The sequence below is a fragment of the Heloderma suspectum genome, chromosome 2, assembly GCF_057233095.1.
Source record: "Heloderma suspectum isolate Gila_16-S chromosome 2, 16-S_ref, whole genome shotgun sequence".
Classification (NCBI taxonomy): domain Eukaryota; kingdom Metazoa; phylum Chordata; class Lepidosauria; order Squamata; family Helodermatidae; genus Heloderma; species Heloderma suspectum.
Genome location: NC_139459.1, coordinates 309,070,274 through 309,087,660, shown reverse-complemented (window position 1 = coordinate 309,087,660; position 17,387 = coordinate 309,070,274). Strand labels below are relative to the sequence as shown.

Here is a 17,387-nt window from a genome sequence, read left to right as displayed (position 1 = left end):
CTGTCTGATGAGGCTTTACAAGTAGCTCACGAAAGAAGGGAAGCGAAAAGCAAGTGAGAAAGGGGAAGATCTATCCAACTGAATGCAGAGTTCCAGAGAATAGCAAGGAGAGACAAGAAGGCCTTCTTAAATGAACAATGCAAAGAAATAGAGGAAAACAACAGAATGGGAAAGACTACAGATCTCTTCAAGAAAATCAGAGATCTCAAGGGAACATTTTGTGCAAAGACGGGCATGATAAAGGACAAAGAAGGCAGGGACCTAACAGAAGCAGATGAGATTAAGAACTATACAGGAAAGATCTGAATGTCCCTGATAGCCATGAGAGTGCGGTCACTGAACTTGAGCCGGACATCCTCGAGAGCAGAGTCAAGTGGGCCTTAGGAAGCATTACTAACAACAAAGCTAGCGGAGATGACAGTCTTCCAGCTGAGCTATTTAAAATCCTAAAAGATGATGCTGTTAAAGTGCTCCACTGAATATGCCAACAAATTTGGAACACTCAACAGTGGCCGCAAGACTGGAAAAGGTCAGTTTACATTCCAGTTCCAAAGAAGGGCAATGCCAAAGAGTGTTCAAACTACCGCACAATTGCGCTCATTTCACATGCCAGCAAGGTGATGCTCAAAATCCTACAAGCTAGGCTTTAGCAGTATGTGAACCGAGAACTACCGGAAGTACAAGCTGGGTTTCGAAGAGGCAGAGGAAACAGAGATCAAATCGCCAACATTCGCTGCATCATGGAGAAAGCAACAGAATTCCAGAAAAACGTCTATTTCTGCTTCATTGACTACGCTAAAGCCTTTGATTGTGTGGATCACAACAAACTGTGGCAAATTCTGAAAGAGATGTGAGTACCAGACCACCTTACCTGTCTCCTGAGAAACCTGTACGAGGGTCAAGAAGCAACAGTAAGAACCGGACATGGAACAACCGATTGGTTCAAAATTGGGAAAGGAGTATGACAAGGCTGCATATTGTCACCCTGCTTATTTAACTTATATGCAGAGTACATCATGAGAAACGCCATGTTGGATGAATCACAGGTCGGAATTAAGGTTGCCGGGAGAATTATCAACAACCTCAGATACGCAGATGATACCACCCTAATGGCAGAAAGCGAAGAGGATCTAAAGAGCCTCTTGCTGAGGGTGAAAGTGGAGAGTGCAAAAGCTGGATTGAAACTCAACATTAAAAAAACTAAGATCACGGCATCTGGCCCATTCACTTCCAGGCATATAGAAGGGGAAGAAATGGAAGCAGTGACAGATTTTACTTTCTTGGGCTCCAACATCACTGCAGTCGGTGACTGTAGCCATGAAATTAAAAGACGCTTGCTCCTGGGGAGGAAAGCTATGGCAAACCTAGACAGCAGAGACATCACCTTGCCGACAAAGGTCCGTCTAATCAAAGCTATGGTTTTCCCAGTAGTAACATATGGCTGTGAGAGCTGGACTATAAGGAAGGCTGAGCGCCGAAGAATTGATGCTTTCCAACTGTGGTGCTGGAGAAGACTCTTACGAGTCCCCTGGACTACAAGGAGGTCAAATCAGTCCATCCTAAAGGAAATCAACCCTGACTGCTCATTGGAAGGACAGATAGTGAAGCTCAAATATTTTGGCCATCTAATGCGAAGAGAAAACTCACTGGAAAAGACCCTGATGCTGGGAAAGATCGAAGGCAAAAGGAGAAGGGGACGGCAGAGGATGAGATGGCTAGATAGCATCACCGATGCAATGAATATGAATTTGAGCACAATCTCGGAGAGAGCGGAGGACAGGAAGGCCTGGCATCCTATGATCCATGGGGTCACGAAGAGTCGGACACGACTTAACGACTGAACAACAAATCTCAAGAGATGGAAACCTGAATGATGGTCATTAAGTTTGAATCCAAGAAAAATAACCATAGCCTTCTGACAAAATGGAGTTGGTGAGAAGGGCTCCTGGCCATCTTGAGCTTCTGCAACTTGAGCTTTCAAGACATTCTCAGGATCTGAACCTGATTGACTAATGGAGACTGAACACCATCTACGACTGGTATTCAGAACCCACAGATCAAAAATCTGTAAAAAAAAAAAAAAAAAAAGTCTACGCTTTTGAACTTTGAATGGGTGTTTAAGCTATTTTCCCCATTTTAGAAGTAAGTATTCCCCATTTTAGTAAGAGCATAGTACATAAATCCTCTGAGTTCACACCACACCTCTGGTTAAAGAGCCCCTTAGACCCATGTTGGTCATTACATATATATACATATGAGTTGTGTGTCTGTATGAGGACACACAGTAACAGCCCTGTCAGCGGTCATTACCACTGGCTCAACTATATTCAGCCCCAAAGAGCTTACCCTCATCCAGTTCTCTAAAATAGCCAGACATGGGATAACAACTGAACATTCAGGCTGGATCAAATGAAAATGAGAGATACAGCTGTATGTAATAATCATACTGACAACACAAATACCTCCATTCACTCTTGATCCCAGTGGTCGCATAAACATTTTTAACAGAAGGATGAAACCGTGTCGGACTCTACAAGACAGGTTCCAAAGAGACGGAGGGCAATTACTCATTACTAACATGATCTATGACCTTCCTCCAGAAATAAACAGAAGCACTCAACAGCCATTGTACAGACACAGGTCCCACAGACATTATGAACTAAAAATCTTTAGAATCCTCGGACACAACTCTAAAATGTGTTAGTAGCTGAACAGGTACAACTGGAGGGTATGAAAGCAGCCTAATCTGAAAAACATGGACTAGTTCACATCTCACAGCAAACAGACCTCCTTGTATAGTTCTGGCTCTAGAACCTAAAAGAACAAGACGCTTCAGTTAGGAAAGAGTGTTAGAAGCCCCTCTGCACACATTCAAACCCTCATCTAGACGCTTCATTAAGGCTGCTGCTAGGACTGTGCAAAGTATGGGCATGTTAGAAGAATAAAGTCTGGTCCCACTCTTTTCACAGAACAGCCTTTTATGACAAGCTGCAGGCAGAGGTGGGAAAGGGCACTCTTCTAGTTCTCCTGACGGACATTTTGTTATGAACAAATGAGTCTAGTACAAAACATCAGAACAGAAAAATATGTCTTTATATTTTCAGGTGCAATATTATGGATAATTTCCACTTTAGAACTGAGTAGTTGTAAACAATACACGATATGTTATTTTTTTTAAAACCAAGTGCGAGTTACTGTAATATCATCCATCACTCACCTCAGCCACCTGCTGAGTCTCCACTATCTGCTGAGCCAGCACCTCCATATTGGTTGTCATGGTGAAGAAAGATCATTAGAGAACCTGTTTGGAGGGACGCCAATAACTTTTATCAGATAGAAAATTAGACTTTTTGTCATTTTTATTACCAAGAATTAAATACACAGTATAACTATGCCAGGATAAAACACCGCTGCAAATATTTCATTAGAAAATGGGACACATTATGTTACCATCAGCAAATTCCTTTAATTATGAAAAAAGTGAAATATCATTTGTTTGATAGAATAGGTACAGGGCTCCACAAATGCAGCCACCAAGACCAGGAACCCCTTCTTGGTAACCATATTTTTGGATGAGCAGAACGTGAGGCCCCTCTCTAAAGTTCTCCACATCACAGAGAGACTGAGTCCCTGACCTTCCACCAAGTCCACTAGCAATACAGAGGCCTTGAAAGACTTGAAGGGGAAGGGAGGGGTCAGCTTCACACTTCCTACCACCTGCAAGACATTTAGGGCACAATCCTACGGCCGCTAGACAGTGGCTAGACTGGTCGGTTCTCGGAGAACCCCCTCCCTGCCCCTCCCCTGCTGCCTCATAGGCAGCGTGAATCATCCCCAGGCTCTGGGCCTGTAAGAGCAGCGCAGATTGGGGCAAAAGGGGGTGTTCCAGGTGGTGAGGAGTGCGGAAGTGCCAGTACGATGCTTCCTATGTGTCGCCTGGCCTCCCCACCCCGCACTCTGACGTCCTGTGGCTAGACAGCTGAAATTGGCTGTCTAGCCACAAATGCAGGGTGGCTGGAGAGCAGAGGAGAGGATCCCCTCTGCACTCCTCCCACTGCACACTGGATAGGTGATTGCCTCTGAGTTCAGAGGCGGCTGCCTCTCAACATAGGATTGCTCCCTCCGATGCAGTAAGAGATTCTCACTGCTTCCGAGTATCTCCCAGCCCAGCGCAGTGAGAGGCTCTCTCCTCCCAGCCAAAATGTATGGACTTTTGAATAGACAATATTATTGTCTTCATCTAATAGCCAACATATGTGTTTAGTATATAAAATAGTGATAACTTTTGTCAGAGTAATGAAATAAGAAAATATCAGAGTAATGAAATAAGAAAATACCTCCATGAAACTACAAACATCTTTGCTTAGTTCAGGAAAAACAACAATCAGTAGCACTCATTGTCTGCTTTTGCAAGCCTGCTCTAGCTACTTAGTGAGGCCAAAGAAACTCTAGTTTTCTAGTTTCCATGTTTAATGTAACTGAGAGTTGAACAGTTCTTGCAAAGCGATGTGGAGAGGAAGCTGCATCAAATTGGCTTTGGTGGTAAGAGACCTATAACTACTTAAGTATAGGAATCTCAGAGGATGTGAACAGAGGAACAAGGTGGACTTGGTTGGCTTCCAGACCCTTCCATATGGTGGTTGTATGTTTAGCTTACACTACCAAGCATGTTTATTAAGCTAAAATTAGACTTTTAACATCCAACAAGCAATTGAAACTGCAAATGTTCTTAGGGTTTCACTTCATATTATAATACAAAGGAACTAGTAAAATACATGCCATTGTACTGTGTAAGGCAGAAAGAGAAACAGAACAGAAATCTGTATATTAGAAGACCCCAAGGTGGCATGCACCATGCATATTTCTGTCCATACATGATGACATTGCTTCCCCAACTTTTTCCCTTCAGGCAACCCTTTCTGGATCAGTATGCCTGCCAAGGACCACACATCAGACACAAAACTTTCGCATGTTCCAAAGTAGGGGAGAGGGCTCAATCTGTTCCCTACCACTGATCCATGCTAGTAAGAATCAAGTCTGCTCCTATCCAGATACTTCCATCCTGGGTTCTATTTCTTGGTTACTCTTGAGGGCCACAAACTATTCAGAAAGAAGTATGTGAATTAACTTTTATTTACGGATACTATACTAGATAAAGGTACATTCTTTCTTTAACTCCATTCAACACACCCTGTGCCAGTGTCAGAGCACAACATCATTAGGAAAGCTGCTTGGGTTGCAGGATTCATAAGCACAAATGGAGGGGATCCCTCTAGAATCATAGAATCTTAGAATAGTAGGGTTGGAAGGGGCCTACAAGGCCATCGAGTCGAACCCCCTGCTCAATGCAGGAATCCAAGTCAGAGCATCCCTGACAGATGGCTGTCCAGCCTCGTCTTGAATGCCTCCAGTGTGGGACAGCCCACTACCTCCCTAGGTCATTGGTTCCATTGTCGTATTGCTCTAACACTCAGGACGTTTTTCCTGATGTTCAGCTGGAATCTGGCTTCCTGTCACTTGAGCCCATTATTCTGTGTCCTGCACTCTGGGATGATTGAGAAGAGATCCTGGCCTTCCTCTCTGTGACAACCTTTCAAGTACTTGAAGAGCACTATCATATCTCACCTTAGTTTTCTCAAGGCTAAACATGCCCAGTTCTTTCAGTCTCTCCTTATAGGGCTTTGTTTCCAGTCCCCTGATCCTCCTTGTTGCCCTCCTCTGAACCCTCTCCAGTTTGTCTACATCCTTCTTAAAGTGTGGTGCCCAGAACTGGACACAGTACTCCAGATGAGGCCTAACCAGTGCTGAGTAGAGGGGAACTAGTATTTCCTGGGATTTGGAAGCTATGCTTCTATTAACACAGCCCAAAAGAGCATTTGCCTTTTTTGCAGCCACATCACATTCCTGGCTCATATTCAGCCTGTGATCGACAACAATTCCAAGATCCTTCTCGCTTGTAATGTTCTTGAGCCACGTATCCCCCATCTTGTAACTGTGCATTTGGTTTCTTTTTCCTAGGTGCAGAACTTGGCATTTATCCCTATTAAATGTCATTCTGTTGTTTTCTCCCAGCACTCCAGTCTATCCAGATCACTTTGAATTTTGTTTCTGTCTTCCAAAGTATTAGCTATCCCGCCCAATTTGATCAGCGTTCCCTGCACCTCCTCCTCCAAGTCATTATTAAAAATGTTGAAGAGCACTGGGCCCAAGACTGAGCCCTGCGGTACCCCACTCGTTACCTCTCCCCAGTTTGAGAAGGTCCCATTGAGAAGCACTCAAGTCCGATTCTGTAGCCAGCTGTGGATCCACCGGAACGTTGTTTCATCTAGCCCACTTTGAGCTAATTTGCTCATCAGGATATCATGGGGCACTTTGTCGAAAGCTTTGCTGAAGTCAAGGTATATTATGTCTACAGCATTACCACGGTCCACAAGGGAGGTGACTTGATTAAAAAATGAGATCAGATTCGTCTGGCAGGATTTGTTCTAGACAAATCCATGTTGGCTTCAAGTAATCACTGCATGGTTTTCAAGGTGCTTACAGATGGATTGCTTTAATATCTGCTCCAGAATTTTCCCAGGGATTGATGTCAGACTGACTGGTCTGTAGTTCTCAGGTTCCTCCTTTTTACCCTTTTTGAAGTTAGGGACAACATTAGCCCTCCTCCAGTCATCTGGCACTTCCCCCGTCCTCCATGATTTCTCAAAGAGAATAGACAGCGGTTCTGAGAGTTCTTCTGCCAGTTCCTTTATTACTCTAGGATGCAGTTTATCTGGCCCTGGAGATTTGAACTCATTCAAAGTCATTAGGTGTTCCTTGACCATCTGCCTATCGATCTCAAGCTGCAATCCTGCCCCTTCAGCCTGTACTTCACCTTTGCCAGGGGGGTCATAGACCCTCTTTTGGGAGAAGACTGAGCCAAAGTAGGAATTGAGCACCTCTGCCTTTTCTTGGTCATCTGTTATCGTTTTGCCATTCTTATTTAATAGGTGAACAACCATTTCTTTCCTCTGCCTTTTACTATGCACATAGCTGAAGAAAGTCTTTTTTGTTGTTTTTAGCATCCCTCGCTAACCTCAGCTCGTTCTCAGCTTTAGCCTTCCTGACGCCATCCCTGCAATTTTGTGCTACCTGCCTGTACTCGTCCTTCGTTACTTGGCCTTCTTTCCACTTCCTATGTGTGTCCTTTTTTGTTTTCAGGTCATCTCTAAGCTTCCACATTGGCTTCTTCTGTTGTCTTCCACCTTTTCTTCTTGTTGGAATTGTTTGTAATTGTGCCTTGTTTGACTGACCTTCAGCCTCTTGCTCACTCTCATGTAGGTTCCCCTGTGATTCTTCCTCTGCAGGCTGTCCTCCAGTCTCATCCACAAGTACCTGGAATCAGTTCCACAGCTCCACTGCTTCCACTGGTGCAGAGTGGCGTCCCTTTCCCGCAGGATTCAGTTTAAAGCCCTCCTGATGAAGTTCTTCATGCTGTGGCCAAACACATTCTTCCCATCCTTTGTGAGGTGCAACCCGTCCCTTGCCAACAGCCCATCTTCCAGGAAGTATAGCCTGTGGTCCCAGAATCCAAATCTTTCTCGTCGGCACCACCTTCGTAGCCAGTCATTCACCCGGAGTATTTTTCGTTCCCTTTCTATCCCTCTTCTAACTGCTGGAAGGATGGATGAGAAAACTATCTGGGCCCCAAAGTTCTTGAGTGTCCTGCCCAAAGCTTCAAAGTGTGATGTGATTTCTTCATACCTCCCCTTGGTGGTATCATTTGTTCCCACATGGATGAGAAGAAAGGGATACCTGTCAGTGGGCTTTATGAGTACAGGCAACTTTTCAGTCACGTCTCTAATCCGTCCTCCCAGGAGACAACATACCTGGCGAGTCCACGGGTCTTCGCAACATACTTGCGTCTCGATCCCATGCAGCAAGGAGTCTCCCACTACTACCACTCTTCTCTTCTTATTACTGTAGGCCTGGGTTTCATCGCCTTTGTTTGACTGACCTTCAGCCTCTTGCTCACTCTCATGTAGGTTCCCCTGTGATTCTTCCTCTGCAGGCTGTCCTCCAGTCTCATCCACAAGTACCTGGAATCAGTTCCACAGCTCCACTGCTTCCACTGGTGCAGAGTGGCGTCTAGTTCTTCTTCTCCTAACTGTCACCCTTTTCCAAGGAGTATCCTCTACTCCATTTTTCTTCACCTCAGCATTTCCCACTTCTGCCTCAGCTTGCTGTTGCTCTTCAAGCTTCTGGTCTTCCCTTTGCTGCTGTAGTTCCCCCATTCTGTCCAAGAACGCTTCGTGTTCTCTTATTCCCCGGAGGGTCGACAGTCGCCGCTCCAGTCCACTTACTTTTTCTTCCAGCAGCATGATCAACTTGCACTTGTTGCAGATGTAGGCCATGTTGTTCTCAGGCAACAAAAAAAATTGCACACACCTTGCAGGTCACCACCACTGGAGAGTCTTGTCCTTCCATAGCCTCTTTTCCCTTTTTGTGTCTAGCTTTGTGATTGTTCTAGACTAGCCTGTGCCTGCTCCTCTACTCAGTAGAGGTTAAAAGCAGAGTCCCACTGGTGTGGAAGTGTGTGTTACAAGACAAATAAATGAAAAAAGTTTGTTAATAAATAAATAAATAAATGTTAGGGGGGGCCCCTTTGACCTCCCCTGCCGAACTCCCCTGGCCAACTCCTGTTTGCTCCCCCTGTCCGCTCGCTCTGGTTGCTCGCTCTCTAGGAGCTTGCTTGCTTCTGTAGTCCCTGGAGCAGCTGGAGCAGCTTGCTCTGCTCTGCTCAGCTGGGAGGCGGGAAACAGACTGAAGCTTCCCGCCCACTCAGCTGCTGGGAGTACTCAGGCCACACACACCCAATCCAGTTGGCGTTCTCAGAAGCACCTGGTGAGCTCACAGCCACTCAGAAGGCTGAAGGGCAGCCCCCTGGGCTTCTTGCAGCCCACTTACCTCTTAGCCTCTGTCTCCTTTGTCTCTTTTACCACTGCAACTCCCCTGGCCAACTCCTGTTTGCTCCCCCTGTTCGCTCGCTCTCTCGGAGCTTGCTTGCTTCTGTAGTCCCTGGACCAGCTTGCTCTGCTCTGCTGGGAGGCGGGAAACAGGAGATTTGGGCTATTGTACAGTGTAGCTGCCTGAGGCAATGGCAGTAACTACTCCTCTACCCGCCTCCTCCTCCCAATACTCAAGAGGGCATGTGGCACGGTGCAGCTCACTCACCAAAGTAGGCAACACTGGACAACACCCTGGTGGGGATTGAGAGATGCCACCACCTGTTCTTACTCATACTCTCTGGGCCCAATCTTCCCTGCTGCACTACCCTGAGGAAAAAAGGCAAGTGAGCAGTATGGCAGAGGAAGCTACCCCTTTCTTTTTCTCACTTATTATTCTGTCCTCTTCCTCTGGAAGGAGTAGTAGTGGGTAGAGTGAATGGTTGAAGGAGGCAATGGCTATGAAGGCGGCAATGGCTACTCCTCTCTCACATCCTCTGTTGGGAGGATTAGGCCCAACAGGGCTGCCCATAGATTGAAAAAAGCAAGAAGAGGCGGCAGCTGTCCAGCAAAGAGCTGGACCAAATCCTCCCAGCTGTACCACCCAGAAAGGCAATGAGGAAACAAGAGCAACTGCATACTCAAGAACAACAGACCTCCTCCACTTACTAATATTTTCTCTGGGTGATGCAACAGCAAGGATTGGGTCCAGTAGGCTGTCCAGATGAAGTAAAAGTAGCTGTTCCTGCAAGGAAGCTGGGTCCTACTGTCACGTTCACCCAGAAGGAAAACACAGGCAAGCCAGCAAAAGCAGCAGCTACTGTCTCCTCTTAGTCAGACTGTCAGGTCAGGGAGGACTAGACAAGAAGGATGGGGGCACCAAAAGCATGCTGCCAAGAGTTGCTAATATCCTGCTTGATCGCACTGATGTATGACAGAGCAGGGGTCTCCAACCTTTTTGTGCCTGTAGGTACATTTGGCATTTTATAAAAGTGCCCTGGGCACCAGCAAAAATTGACTGTAGGGGTGGTCCAGTCACAAAAATGCAAGAAATGCCCCCTTATCTGTGCTTATGTGCATGAATTGGCAACCTGTGCACGCGCTACCCAGTCTGGTTTGTTTCTCTCTCTCTCTCTCTCTCTGACTCTCCGGCTCCTCTTATCTGTCTCTCTGGCTCCACACTCTTTCCTTCTCTGTATACTCTCTTTCCTTCTCTCTCTGGCTATTCTTCCTTCCTACCATGTTGTTGTTTATTCGGTCAGTCGCTTCCGACTCTTCGTGACTTCATGGACCAGCCCACGCCAGAGCTTCCTGTCAGCCGTCGCCACCCCCAGCTCCCCCAAGGTCGGGTCCGTCACCTCCAGAATATCATCCATCCATCTGGCCCTTGGTCGGCCCCTCTTCCTTTGGCCTTCCACTTTCCCTAGCATCAGCATCTTCTCCAGGGCATCCTGTCTTCTCATGATGTGGCCAAAGTACTTCAGTTTTGCCTTTAAGATCATTCCCTCAAGTGAGCAGTCTGGCTTTATTTCCTGGAGCATGGACTGGTTTGATCTTCTTGCAGTCCAAGGCACTCTCAGAATTTTCCTCCAGCACCACAGTTCAAAAGCATCTATCTTCCTTCGCACAGCCTTCCGTATGGTACAGCTCTCGCAGCCATAGGTTACTACAGGGAACACCATTGCTTTAACTGTGCGGACCTTTGTTGTCAGTGTGATGTCTCTGCTCTTCATTATTTTATCAAGATTTGTCATTGCTGTCCTCCCAAGAAGTAAACGTCTTCTGATTTCCTGGCTGCAGTCAGCATCTGCAGTAACCTTTGCGCCTAGAAAGACGAAGTCTGTCATGGCCTCCACGTTTTCTCCCTCTATTTGCCAGTTATCAATCAAGCTGGTTGCCATAATCTTGGTTTTTTTGAGGTTTAACTGCAACCCAGCTTTTGCACTTTCTTCTTTCACCTTCGTCATCAGGTTCCTCAGCTCCTCCTCGCTTTCAGCCATCAAAGTGGTATCATCTGCATATCTGAGATTGTTAATGTTTCTTCCAGCGATTTTAACTCCAGCCTCGGCTTCATCAAGCCCAGCACGTCGCATGATGTGTTCTGCGTACAGGTTGAATTGGTAGGGTGAGAGTATACAACCCTGCCGTACTCCTTTCCCAATCTTAAACCAGTCCGTTGTTCCGTGGTTTGTTCTTACCGTTGCTCCTTGGTCGTTATACAGATTCCTCAGAAGGCAGACAAGATGACTTGGTATCCCCATACCACCAAGAACTTGCCACAATTTGTGATGATCCACACAGTCAAAGGCTTTAGAATAGTCAATAAAATAGAAATAGATGTTTTTCGGAAACTCCCTGGCTTTCTCCATTATCCAGCGGATAGTGGCAATTTGGTCTCTACTTCCTCTGCCTTTTCTAAACCCAGCTTGTACATCTGGCAATTCTCGTTCCATGAATTGCTGGAGTCTACCTTGCAAGATCTTGAGCATTACCTTACTGGCATGTGAAATAAGTGCCACTGTTCGATAGTTCAAACATTCTTTGGTGCTTCCCTTTTTTGGTATGGGGATAGAAGTTGATCTTTTCCAATCTGTTGGCCATTCTTGTGTTTTCCAAATTTGCTGGCATATGGCATGCATCACCTTGACAGCATCATCTTGCAAGATTTTAAACAGCTCAGCTGGGATACCGTCATCTCCTGCTGCCTTGTTATTAGCAATGCTTCTTAAGGCCCATTCAACCTCACTCTTCAGGATGTCTGGCTCTAGCTCACTGACCACACCGTCAAATCTATCCCCGATATTATTATCCTTCCTATACAGATCTTCTGTATATTCTTGCCACCTTTTCTTGATCTCTTCTGCTTCTCTTAGGTCCTTGCCATCTTTGTTTTTGATCATACCCATTTTTGCCTGGAATTTTCCTCCGATGTTTCTAATTTTCTGGAAGAGGTCTCTTGTCCTTCCTATTCTATTATCTTCTTCTGCTTCCGCGCATTGCTTGCTTAAAAATAATTCCTTATCTCTTCTGGTTAACCTCTGGAATTTTGCATTTAATTGGGCATATCTCCCCCTATCGCTGTTGCCTTTTGCTTTCTTCTTTCTTGGGCTGCTTCCAGTGTCTCAGCTGACAGCCATCTTGCTTTGTTGGTTTTCTTTTTCTTTGGGACGTTTTTTGTTGCCGCCTCCTGAATAATGTCGCAAACTTCTGTCCATAGTTCTTCCGGGACCCTATCTACTAAATCTAGTCCCTTAAATCTATTCTTCACCTCCACTGCATATTCATGAGGAATATTCGTGAGCTCATATCTAACTGATCTGTGGGTCTTCCCTATTCTCTTTAGTCTGATTCTAAATTGTGCAATAAGAAGTTCGTGATCTGAACTACAATCAGCTCCAGGTCTTGTTTTTACCAACTGCATAGATGTCCGCCACCTTTGGCTACAAAGGATGTAGTCAATCTGATTTCGGTGTCGACCGTCTGGTGAAGTCCATGTATAAAGTCATCTCTTAGGTTGTTGGAAGAGAGTGTTTGTTATGCACAGTGAGTTGTCTTGGCAAAATTCTATCAGCCTATGTCCTGCTTCATTTTGTTCTCCCAGACCATGCTTGCCTGTAATTCCAGGTGTTGTTTGACTACCCACCTTAGCATTCCAGTCTCCTGAAATGAAAATTACATCTTTGTTTGGCATACTATCCGGTAGGTGCTGCAGATCCTCATAGACCTGATCTACTTCTGCTTCTTCAGCATCTGTGGTTGGGGTGTATATTTGGATCACTGTGATGTTATTAAATGGCTTACCCTGAATTTGAATTGAGATCATTCTGTCATTTTTTGGATTGTATCCAAGCACTGCTTTAGCCACTTTATTATTAATTATGAAGGCTACTCCATTTCTTCTGTGGTCCTCTTGTCCACAGTAGTAGATCTGGTGGTCATTTGATGTGAAGTGGCCCATTCCAGTCCACTGATACCCAAAATGTCTATATTTAATCTTGACGTCTCCCCAATAACCACATCCAATTTGCCCTGGCTCATAGATCTTACATTCCAGGTTCCTATGTTGTACTGATCTTTAGAACATAGGATTCGTCGTTCACTTTCTCCCTATCTCTGGCCCTTCTCCCCCACACTCTGTGGCTCCTCTTTCTTTCTCCCCACCAACCTGGCTCCTCTTTCTCTCTGGTCCCTGTTCCTTCCCCCACACTTTATCAGGTCTTCTCTCTGTCTTTCCCCATTCCCATACAACTGAATGGAGCAATTTCTCCATTCAGTTGCATGGGATGAGAATAAGGCCTGCGGAAAGTTGGCTGGAGAGGGGTCAAAGTCCCCCCCCCGGCCTTTTTTCAGCAGGGGGGCTTTTTCGCTCCCTATACGAGCCTATAAGGAATTGCTCCCCCCATAGGCTTATATAGAAAGCAAATACGAAGTCTTGAATCAATCAAAGCCGACAAAAACATTCGCAAATCGGATTTCTTTCCGAATAGCTTAGCCTTTGCAGAAGCCGCTGCTCCTGAATATTGTGCCCTACACTGGAAAAGGATGAATTCAAGCTAGAACTACAATAATTACAGGCATGAAGGCTTTATTTGACGAATATACAAGAAGAGCCCGTCCTCCACGGTTCGCCCCCGCCACAACCCCTTCCCGCATTCTTAGTTTAACCAATCGGCTCTCATCACGGGCGACATAAAACCCCGCCCCGCCAAGGCGATAACACTGATTGGCGAAGGCGGTCGCCGTTCAGGCTGCTTGCCCCGCCTCCCAAGAGGAGGGGAGCAAGGGAGCAAGGAGGAAAGCGGACGCTTGAGGCACAAGATGGCGGAGCTGGCGGTCAGCCAAGCCCAGAGCCTCCGCCATTTGTCTGCCCGCCCTCCTTCCGCGCCCTCTTCGCCCGCGGCGTGTTCCCCGTCAGGCTCGGCCGCGGGCGCCCGAGCGCACAGAGCGGCAGCTCTGAACTGTCACGCGAGGGGGGAACGTCCGCTAAGATGGCGACGGGCTGCCCCGTATGCAAAACACCCGCCGCCCCCTCCCCTCCGCCCTCCCGGTGGCAAAGGTAAAAGGGTCGGGTTCAAGCCGCTGCCTCCGCCCGCTCAGACTCCATCTTCCTTCCTGCCTCCCTCGCTGCCGGTCTCGTCTGGCAGCACCGCGGCCAGCCCAGAGCCGCCCCCGGGAAAGGGACGCCGCACCCAGCCCGTCCCCCGCCGGGTGCTCTTCCCACGCAGGCACACGCCCGGCCGGGCGCTCGGGGGCTCGACTCCCGCCTCGCCCGCGCGGCCTGGGAGCACTCCCCCCTCAAGCCGAGCCGCCAGCTAGAATAAGGGAGGCTCCGCGCGTATTTACCTCGGGACTCGGCGCCCAGCGAACCCGGCGGCGGCTGCCTCGCAACGGCCCGGCCGGGCCGGGATTGCGCCCCCCCCGCCGCGCCCGGCGAGAAGCGGGGGAGAGGGAGGCGGAGATGGCGGCGCCGAAGGGGTTAACGCATCCTCCACGGGGGAGGCGGAGGGGCGGTTGTTTGTCGGGGGGGTCGGCGTCTGCTGGTGAAAGGTCAGAGTTCGTGACCCCGCCGGGCGCCGCCGTCGCCGCCTGGGAGCGTCGCCCCGTCCCTCCTTCCCGGCGTTACGCCGGCCGCGGCCCCCACCATCTCTTCCCCCACCCCCCCTCCGCCTAATGAGGCGGGGCCGGAGCAGGAGAAGCGGCAGAGGAGAGGGAGGGGCTACCTGGGGTGGCTCCGGGCGCTCGCGCAGCGCCCGTCCCGCCCGGCCGCCATCCCGGAGGCAGAGCGGCCGGGGCCGGGGCTCCACGCGCGCGCGCCGCGGTTCGGAGGCGCGGGGACGCGGCGAGGGGCAGGATCCGCGCGCGGGCCGCCTCCCGCCTTGCGCGCGGGCCGAAGCCGCCGCCGCCGCAGGCGGAAGATTCGCAGCCGCCTTCGCGCGGTTAGTCGGCGCCGCTCTGCACGACGGTTGCGTGTGCTCTAGGCAACGCCGACCTCGAGGGCTAAAGGCAAACCCCGGAGAGATGAGCAGCGCTCGTATTTATGGAGGACGGCTGGTGGGTCAGAGTCCGATCCAGGGGTAATAGCCAGTGTTCGGCCTCCTTAGAGTAGACCCATTGAAATGCGGGAGTTAGATTAACATTGGATGCCAGCTGAAGTTATGGAGGAGGCTATCGGCATCATGCTTGTGGTGACCCCCTTTACTGGGCCCGACGCACCACACCACCTACAGAGGGTGGCTGAGGGAAGGATGATGGTGGTGGCGGCGGCGGCTCTTGCGAGGAGCAGCTTCCTTTACCTCTCTTTCTCATCAGGTCTCCCCCTGGTATGGTGGGGAGGACTGGGCCCCTTTCAGGAGCAGCTGCTGCCTTTTGTTCTTGGCAGCTTATTGGGTCTAATCCTGCCCACTGCATAGTCCACAGAGAGAGAGAGAAGGCAAGGAAGTGGAGGTAGCCACCTACCTCTTGTCAGCGCTCGTTCTGTGGGCAGCGTGGAAGTGGGGAATTAGCTTGTTCTCAGTGAGCATCCCTGCTGGGCCCATAGTACACAGATAGGTGCAATATCTGGCCAAATTGTGCTTTTGATTATAAAACCATGAGACTTGGTGCACAGGCAGGACATATTCTCAGGAAGATTTTAGGCTATAGGGCCATCACAGATTTCCCCCCTTGTAGCATGGTGGATATGAACTTGAGCACACTCCGGGAGAGAGCGCAGGACAGGAAGGCCTGGCGTGCTATGGTCCATGGGGTCACGAAGAGTCGGACACGACTGAACATCGACAAGCATAGTGGATGTCTTTCAAAATGGCCTCCTAAGAAACATTTTCAGTCTGCCTTACTGTATTTTTTATCCTCTTGTCAGTCAAAAGGAATGTGATTTTGCTTGTATTTGATGTGTAAATACATGTGCAGACATCCACCATACACACTCATACACAACAAGCACGGGAGCGCACACGCAAAATGGAGTTAAGGAAAATAAGTAATATAATCTTATTTATCGTTTCAGGTGACGCAGCATGAATGAATGTGGAGAAAGTTCATAAGCTGATGAATCCTTTCCAACCTGATACATCAAGACAAAGTGTAGAAACAGACTGGAACAAGTGTTTTATCTGCCAGGAAGAAAAATCGGAAGTTCTTCGTTGCCTGGCTGAATCTAAATGTGATACAAAGGGAGCAGGTTACAAGACAATCTCCAATCTCATTGTGGGACTCCGTAGGGTTGGTTGTTTGCCAAGAATAATTAATCTATCACGTCTTGAGGATGGTGAAGGCATTGATGCAACATTCCAACAGCGAAAAGCCTGCTTTCACGACTCATGTAGGCTGCAGTTCAATAAAACAAAACTTCAGCAGGCAGAAAAGAGGAAGATCCCAACAGAAGGTAACGTTGATGATTCTAAGAAGTTCACCTGTCAGAGTGTTGAAGAAACAAATTATTCCAGTAACTCCAGAATTATTCCAGAAGCATGCTGCTTTTGTGACCAACCTTCACCAGCTGGAGGTTCTTTGTCCAACGCGTCTACATTTGGCCCTGATGCTCATCTTCAAAATTGTGCGCTGAAACTGCAAGACAAACCACTTCTTGCCAAACTAAGTGCAGGAGATCTAATTGCACAAGATGCCATGTACCATATACATTGCCTTGTCTCCCTGTAGAATAGACAGGAGATTTTTAAAAATCACAGGAATCTGGCATGGACCAAATTAATCATGGTATTACATTTGCAGAACTTGTATCCTATATTGAGGATGCTTGAATGGAAATGAAGCTGCACCCATATTTAAACTTGCTGACTTGCGCAATCTATACAGCACCAGGATGAAACACCTTGGAAGTGATTTGTTGGGGCTCATTCACTCAACGAAGCTAAAAGAGAGGATACTCGCCTACTTTCCTGACATGGAAGCTCATAAGCAAGGCCACAATGTGGTGCCTGTTTTTAACACTGATACCGGATCTGTGATGAGAAAGGCATGCGAGCATGATACTGAGTGACGCTGTTTATTTTGCAATACACCGGTTGTTATGGTGTAAAGACCAAACATTAAAGCACAGTCTAGTTCTTCAGCAATGCTGCAACCAATTCTCACTATTGCGCAGTTACTAATGGACAACAGTTTGTTGCGATGTCAGTATCAGCATATAAGTACAGTCAGGCACAGCCAAGAGTAGAAAACACCTCTGCCAATCTACCAGTCATCTTCCCACGCTACTGAAAATATAAGGGAACAGAGAGGAGCAGCTGCCTCAGCCTCTTTGTCTGTGGTGCCGCAAGGAGGATTAGGGCCAACCAGAGAGGGCACGCAAGAGGAGATAACTGCTCCTGCAAGGACCTGGGCCCAGTCTCCACTGCTCTGTCACTCAGAAGTAGAGCACGAGTGAGTGAGATGAGATAAGGC

The 17,387-nt window shown here is 47.9% G+C and overlaps 1 protein-coding gene across 3 annotated transcripts in view; it reads right to left on the bottom strand.

Annotated features, from left to right (window-relative positions):
- The window catches only part of NR2C2 (nuclear receptor subfamily 2 group C member 2), a 73,537-nt gene extending 58,545 nt beyond the window's left edge, over window positions 1–14,992 (bottom strand). Inside the window, exons 1-2 of one of the 3 annotated variants that reach the window (XM_084840232.1) lie at window positions 14,705–14,992; window positions 3,218–3,301 (exon numbers count right to left, since the gene is read on the bottom strand). In XM_084840232.1, the coding sequence (XP_084696358.1) occupies window positions 3,218–3,277 (60 nt within the window). In that variant the 5' untranslated portion in view covers window positions 3,278–3,301; window positions 14,705–14,992. Of the gene's footprint in view, window positions 1–3,217; window positions 3,302–8,946; window positions 9,030–14,327; window positions 14,648–14,704 lie in introns of those variants that run through there. The other 2 variants (XM_084840230.1, XM_084840231.1) reach the window with 2 other exon arrangements.
- Window positions 14,993–17,387: the final 2,395 nt, after the last annotated feature.